The sequence below is a fragment of the Oncorhynchus keta genome, chromosome 29 (assembly GCF_023373465.1).
Source record: "Oncorhynchus keta strain PuntledgeMale-10-30-2019 chromosome 29, Oket_V2, whole genome shotgun sequence".
In the NCBI taxonomy this organism is placed as follows: domain Eukaryota; kingdom Metazoa; phylum Chordata; class Actinopteri; order Salmoniformes; family Salmonidae; genus Oncorhynchus; species Oncorhynchus keta.
The window spans coordinates 3,697,289-3,704,909 of record NC_068449.1 but is presented as its reverse complement, the minus strand read 5'-3'; the positions used below and the strand labels follow the sequence as shown (position 1 = coordinate 3,704,909).

Genomic DNA, 7,621 nt, shown 5'->3' with positions numbered 1-7,621 from the left:
ATGAGGATAGATTCATTTTTAGAATGACAGAAATGTGCTGAAATGTGCTACAAACATTACAGTATAGTTACCTGTAGCTTCATCACTAGCAGTATTACTACAGAAATGTTAGCGAGCATTACTAGCATCATCAGTTTTAGTGCCATAGGAGTTAGCATCACTAGCATCATCATTAATAGAGCCATAGGCGTTAGCATCAGTAGCATCATCATTATTCGAGCCATATGATTTAGCATCACTAGCATCATCATTAGTATTGCATTAGGAGTTAGCATCACTAGTATCATCATTATTATTGCATTAGGAGTTAGCATCACTAGCATCATCATTAGTATTGCATTAGGAGTTAGCATCACTAGCATCATCATTAGTATTGCATTAGGAGTTAGCATCACTAGCATCATCATTATTATTGCATTAGGCGTTAGCATCACCAACATTATCATTATTAGAGCCATAGGCGTTAGCATCAGTAGCATCATCATTATTAGAGCCATAGGCGTTAGCATCAGTAGCATCATCATTATTAGAGCCATAGGCGTTAGCATCAGTAGCATCATCATTATTAGTGCCAGAGGAGTTAGAATAATCATTATTAGTGCATTAGGAGTTAGCATCAATAGCATTATCGTAATGAAAATCCATTAGAATTAGCATTACTAGCATTGTTAGCATCTCTGTGCTGTGGCTTGTCTATAACAGGTCAGTACTGGTAGCAGACTGACAGTGTATATCTGAGAGACAGCAGCTGTTGGAAACTAAAGCCTGTTTTCCACAACTTAACCTCATTACCAGAATTAGCACTGTTTACCATTATCACCGTATGGACCTACAGCTGCACACTCTTAAACCCTCTGGTGTGTGTGTGTGTGTGTGTGTGTGTGTGTGTGTGTGTGTGTGTGTGTGTGTGTGTGTGTGTGTGTGTGTGTGTGTGTGTGTGTGTGTGTGTGTGTGTGTGTGTGTGTGTGTGTGTGTGTGTGTGTGTGTGTGTGTGTGTGTGTGTGTGTGTGTGTGTGTGTGTGTGTGTGTTTTGTACACTCATACAATGAGTGTACAAAACATTAAGAACACCTGCTCTTTCCATGACATAGACTGACCAGGTGAAAGCTATGATCCTTGGTTGAGGTCCCTTGTCCATTTCAATCAGTGTAGATGAAGGGGAGGAGACAGGTGAAAGGTTAAAGGTTAAAGAAGGTTTAAGCCTTGAGTCGGTTGAGACAAGGTGGAGCAAGTCCAATATTAGGAAGGTGTTCCTAATGTTTTGTACACTCAAGTGTACACACAGACACACTATGTTAGAACATCACCACTTGTGCCTCTAATAGTTAACGTGAAAATAATCAATATTTGTCACACGTTTTCAGACCTTTCATACACGGCGACGTAACCAATCAATCAGAGTGTGTGTTTAAAAGCTTCAACATTCAAATCAAATGTATTTATGAAGCCCTTCGTACATCAGCTGATATCTCAAAGTGCTGTACAGAAACCCAGCCTAAAAACCCCAACAGAAAGCAATGCAGGTGTAGAAGCACGGTGGCTATGGAAAAACTCCCTAGAAAGGCCAAAACCTAGGAAGAAACCTAGAGAGGAACCAGGCTATGTGGGGTGGCCAGACCTCTTCTGGCTGTGTCTCTATCTCTGTCTCGGTATCTGTCTCTGTCTCTGTCTCTGTCTCTGTCCCTGTCTGTCCCTGTCTGTCCCTGTCTCTGTCTCTGTCTCTGTCTCTGTCTCTGTCTGTCTCTGTCCCTGTCCCTGTCCCTGTCCCTGTCCCTGTCTGTCTCTGTCCCTGTCTCTGTCTCTGTCTCTGTCTGTCTCTGTCTGTCTCTGTCTGCCCCTGTCTCTGTCCCTGTCTGTCTCTGTCTCTGTCCCTGTCTCTGTCCCTGTTTGTCTCTGTCCCTGTCCCTGTCTCTGTCTCTGTCTCTGTCTGTCTCTGTCCCTGTCTGTCTCTGTCCCTGTTTGTCTCTGTCTCTGTCTGCCCCTGTCTCTGTCCCTGTCTGTCTCTGTCCCTGTCTGTCTCTGTCCCTGTTTGTCTCTGTCCCTGTCTCTGTCTCTGTCTCTGTCTGTCTCTGTCCCTGTCTGTCTCTGTCCCTGTTTGTCTCTGTCTCTGTCTGTCTGTCTCTGTCTATGTCCCTGTCTGTCTCTGTCCCTGTCTGTCTCTGTCCCTGTCCATGTCTCAGTATCTGTCTCTGTCCCTGTCCCTGTCCCTGTCCCTGTCCCTGTGTCCTGTCCCTGTCCCTGTCCCTGTCCCTGTCCCTGTCCATGTCTCAGTATCTGTCCCTGTCCCTGTCCCTGTCCCTGTCCCTGTCCATGTCTCAGTATCTGTCCCTGTCCCTGTCCCTGTCCCTGTCCCTGTCCCTGTCCCTGTCCCTGTCCATGTCTCAGTATCTGTCTCTGTCCCTGTACCTGTCTCTGTCCCTCTCTTTCCCTGTCTCTATCCCTGTCCTTGTCTCTGTCCCTGTACCTGTCTCTGTCCCTGTCTCAGTATCTGTCCCTGTCCCTGTCTGTCTCTGTCCCCATCTCTGTCTCAGTACCTGTCTCTGTCCCTGTACCTGTCTCTGTCCCTGTCTCTGTCCCTGTCCCTGTCCCTGTCCCTGTCCATGTCTCAGTATCTGTCTCTGTCCCTGTACCTGTCTCTGTCCCTGTACCTGTCTCTGTCCCTGTCCCTGTCCATGTCTCAGTATCTGTCTCTGTCCCTGTACCTGTCTCTGTCCCTGTACCTGTCTCTGTCCCTGTCCCCATCTCTGTCTCAGTATCTGTCCCTGTCCCTGTCCCTGTCCCTGTCCATGTCCCTGTCCATGTCTCAGTATCTGTCTCTGTCCCTGTACCTGTCTCTGTCCCTCTCTTTCCCTGTCTCTATCCCTGTCCTTGTCTCTGTCCCTGTACCTGTCTCTGTCCCTGTCTCAGTATCTGTCCCTGTCCCTGTCTGTCTCTGTCCCCATCTCTGTCTCAGTATCTGTCTATTTTCCTGTCTCTGTCTCTGTCCCTGTCCCTGTCCCTGTGGTCCTTCTGTAGCTCAGTTGGTAGAGCATGGCGCTTGTAATGCCAGGGTAGTGGGTTTGATTCCCGGGACCACCCATATCTAGAATGTATGCACACATGACTGTAAGTCGCTTTGGATAAAAGCGTCTGCTAAATGGCATATATTATTATTATTATATTCTGTCTGTCTCTGTCCCTGTCCCTGTCCCTGTCTGTCTCTGTCCCTGTCTCTGTCTCTGTCTCTGTCTGTCTCTGTCTGTCTCTGTCTGTCTCTGTCCCTGTCTGTCTCTGTCCCTGTCTCTGTCTCTGTCTCTGTCTCTGTTCATTCTCTGTCTCCCTGTCTGCCCCTGTTTGTCTCTGTCCCTGTCTGTCTCTGTCCCTGTCTGTCTCTGTCCCTGTTTGTCTCTGTCCCTGTCTCTGTCTCTGTCTCTGTCTCTGTCTCTGTCTGTCTCTGTCCCTGTCTGTCTCTGTCCCTGTTTGTCTCTGTCTCTGTCTGTCTCTGTCTATGTCCCTGTCTGTCTCTGTCCCTGTCTGTCTCTGTCCCTGTCCATGTCTCAGTATCTGTCTCTGTCCCTGTCCCTGTCCCTGTCCCTGTCCCTGTTCCTGTCCCTGTCCCTGTCCCTGTTCCTGTTCCTGTCCCTGTCCCTGTCCATGTCTCAGTATCTGTCCCTGTCCCTGTCCCTGTCCCTGTCCATGTCTCAGTATCTGTCCCTGTCCCTGTCCCTGTCCCTGTCCCTGTCCCTGTCCCTGTCCCTGTCCCTGTCCCTGTCCCTGTCCATGTCCATGTCTCAGTATCTGTCTCTGTCCCTGTACCTGTCTCTGTCCCTCTCTTTCCCTGTCTCTATCCCTGTCCTTGTCTCTGTCCCTGTACCTGTCTCTGTCCCTGTCTCAGTATCTGTCCATGTCCCTGTCTGTCTCTGTCCCCATCTCTGTCTCAGTACCTGTCTCTGTCCCTGTACCTGTCTCTGTCCCTGTCTCTGTCCCTGTCCCTGTCCCTGTCCCTGTCCCTGTCCCTGTCCATGTCTCAGTATCTGTCTCTGTCCCTGTACCTGTCTCTGTCCCTGTACCTGTCTCTGTCCCTGTCCCTGTCCATGTCTCCCTGTCCTGTCTCAGTATCTGTCTGTCTCTGTCCCTGTACCTGTCTCTGTCCCTGTACCTGTCTTTCTGTCCCTGTCCCCACCTGTCTCTGTCCCTGTCTCAGTATCTGTCCCTGTCCCTGTCCCTGTCCATGTCTCAGTATCTGTCTCTGTCCCTGTACCTGTCTCTGTACCTGTCTCTGTCCCTGTACCTGTCTCTGTCCCTGTACCTGTCTCTGTCCCTGTCCCCATCTCTGTCTCAGTATCTGTCCCTGTCCCTGTCCCTGTCCATGTCTCAGTACCTGTCCCTGTCCCTGACCCTGTCCCTGTCCCTGTCCCTGTCCCTGTCCATGTCCATGTCCATGTCTCAGTATCTGTCTCTGTCCCTGTACCTTTCTCTGTCCCTCTCTTTCCCTGTCTCTATCCCTGTCCTTGTCTCTGTCCCTGTACCTGTCTCTGTCCCTGTCTCAGTATCTGTCCCTGTCCCTGTCTGTCTCTGTCCCCATCTCTGTCTCAGTACCTGTCTCTGTCCCTGTACCTGTCTCTGTCTCTGTCTCTGTCCCTGTCCCTGTATCTGTCTCTGTCCCTGTACCTGTCTCTGTCCCTGTACCTGTCTCTGTCCCTGTACCTGTCTCTGTCCCTGTCCCTGTCCATGTCTCAGTATCTGTCTCTGTCCCTGTACCTGTCTCTGTCCCTGTACCTGTCTCTGTCCCTGTACCTGTCTCTGTCCCTGTCCCTGTCCATGTCTCAGTATCTGTCTCTGTCCCTGTACCTGTCTCTGTCCCTGTACCTGTCTCTGTCCCTGTCCCTGTCCCCATCTCTGTCTCAGTATCTGTCTCTGTCCCTGTCCCTGTCCCTGTCCATGTCTCAGTATCTGTCTCTGTCCCTGTACCTGTCTCTGTCTCTGTCCCTGTACCTGTCCCTGTCCCTGTCCCTGTCCCTGTCCCTGTCCATGTCTCAGTACATGTCTCTGTCCCTGTACCTGTCTCTGTCCCTGTACCTGTCTCTGTCCCTGTACCTGTCTGTCTCTGTCCCTGTACCTGTCTCTGTCCCTGTACCTGTCTGTCTCTGTCCCCATCTGTCTCAGTATCTGTCTCTTTTCCTGTCCCTGTCAATGTTTCTGTCTCTGTGAGAGAGAGAGAGAGAGAGAGAGAGAGAGAGAGAGAGAGAGAGAGAGAGAGAGAGAGAGAGAGAGAGAGAGAGAGAGAGAGAGAGAGAGAGAGAGAGAGAGAGAGAGAGAAATTGAGAGAGAGAGAGAGAGAGAGAGAGAGAGAGAGAGAGAGAGAGAGAGAGAGAGAGAGAGAGAGAGAGAGAGAGAGATAGAGTAAAGCACTTGAATTGAATTGAATTGAGAGAGAGAGAGAGAGAGAGAGAGAGAGAGAGAGAGAGAGAGAGAGAGAGAGAGAGAGAGCGAGAGAGCGAGAGAGAGAGCGAGAGAGAGAGAGAGAGACAGAGAGAGAGAGAGAGAGAGAGCGAGAGAGAGAGAGAGAGAGAGACAGAGAGAGAGTGAGAGAAAAACAAAATAGACTGAGATAAAAACAGATATCGGGAGTTAGAGCCACCCAGGTCAGAGCTAATCTGGACTCTCCCAGGTAGGGGTGGGGTTTCTATAATATATTCGTAATGTTCAATTCATACGTTCCTACTTTACAGTAGAATGTATCTTTTGCATCCAAAAACCATTGTTGCACAAACACAGAACTGATAGATACAATAATAAATTAATTTGCCCTTGTGTACTTTAACCATTTGTACATTGTTACAACACTGTATATATACATAATATGACATTTGTAATGTCTTTATTGTTTTGAAACTTCTGAATGTGTAATGTTTACTGTTAATTTGTATTGTTTATTTCACTTTTGTATATTATCTACCTCACCTGCTTTGGCAATGTTAACACATGTTTCCCATGCCAATAAAGCCCCTTGAATTGATTTGAATAGAGCTGCGTACCTCTCCAGTCTTGGCTATGAGGGGTATGTGAGAAGGGGATCTGGTTGGATTTGTAGCTGCGCCGTCGGAGCAGGTTGAAGGGAGAGAAGCTCTTTCTCTGCCGGGGCAGGTTAGAGGGGAGGCTGGGCTGGGACTGGGACGCAAACCCTAAGGTAGAACTGTAGCTGGGTCCCGGTGGGGAGGAGGTAGAGCCGTATCCCTGTCCTGGGGAAGGGTTGCTGGCTCCTTGTGCAGTGTTCTGGTGTCCTGGGTTAGAGCTGCTGCTGGGCCTTGTGGTGTAGGCTGTGTTACAGTATGCTGGGTTACAGTATCCTTGGTTACAGTATCCTGGGTTACAGTATCCTGGGTTACAGTATCCTGGGTTTCCATTGTGGCTGCATCTGGCTCCTCCTGGATGTTGTAGGGGGAAGCTGTACCCAGGATGGGGGTCGGGGGTCGGGGGAGAATAGCTGGTCCTCTGTACCTGAGTCAAGGAGTAGCCTGCGTTGTGCCTATGTTGCTGGGAACCCTGTGACGAGTAGCCTGCTAGGTGGTGGATCAGCAGGCCGGAAGGGCTGGGTTTGGCCTGGGGCTCGGTGCCAGGGTAGTCCTGACTGTGTTGCGTCGCCTGGAGGCCTTGGTTGTCCGGGAGACCCTGTGCAAGAGGCCTGGGAGCCCACAGTGTGTCTCGTTGCTGGTGGATCTTGGAGGTGAGCAGACGACGTCTCAAACTGCCCTCGCTCTTGGGCTGCAGGGAGGGCATCTTTCGGACATCTTTCGAGCAGAGAGGAAGCAACTCATCCTCGTCCTCGCTGTACCCACCCTTCCAGCATCGAGCACCCACCCTCACGCCCCCTCCCCCAACCAGCTCAGGGGACAGACAGTCCACGTACGCTATCATGATCTCCGACTTTGTCTCTCGCTCTTTTCCTCTCTCCCTTTGTCTCTCGCTCTCTCCTGTGCGATTAATCGTTCTTGTAGCCCGTCATCCTCTCTTTCCAAACAGTTTGTTCCCATCAAGTCTGTCAGCTGTCCTCGACGTTGAGAAGGACCATAGAGAAAAGCTAGTAGAGAGTGTACAGTCCAGATATATCTCGTGTAGTGGATTCGTACACAAACAGTAGACCAATGAGACGGTACGGTGTGTCCCTACATTGACTCTCTCATTTCCTCTCTCTCTCTTTCTCTCTCTCTCTCTCTCTCTCTCTCTCTTTCTCTCTCTCTCTCTCTCTCTCTCTCTCTCTCTCTCTCTCTCTCTCTCTCTCTCTCTCTCTCTCTCTCTCTCTCTCTCTCTCTCTCTCTCTCTCTCTCTCTCTCTCTCTCTCTCTCTCTCTCTCTCTCTCTCTCTCTCTCTCTCTCTCTCTCTCTCTCTCTCTCTCTCTCTCTCTCTCTCTCTCTCTCTCTCTTCCATCTATCTCCCCTCATTCTCTCTAACTAATCTCTTAACTAGGATTATCCTGAAGAAGGCCGGCCTCACATATGGTCAACATGGTGCAGGTAATTACTGATGTTTTACAGACCACACACACACACACACACACACACACACACACACACACACACACACACACACACACACACACACACACACACACACACACACACACACACACACACAAACACAC

At 49.8% G+C, this 7,621-nt stretch overlaps 1 protein-coding gene across 1 annotated transcript in view; it reads right to left on the bottom strand.

Moving 5' to 3' along the window:
- Window positions 1-7,378, bottom strand: part of LOC127913431 (mucin-1-like) — a 15,854-nt gene extending 8,476 nt beyond the window's left edge. Inside the window, exon 1 of the mRNA XM_052485376.1 lies at window positions 6,018-7,378. Coding sequence (XP_052341336.1) covers window positions 6,018-6,897 — 880 coding nt within the window. The 5' untranslated portion in view covers window positions 6,898-7,378. The remainder of the gene's footprint in view (window positions 1-6,017) is intronic.
- Between the last annotated feature and the right edge of the window lie 243 nt (window positions 7,379-7,621).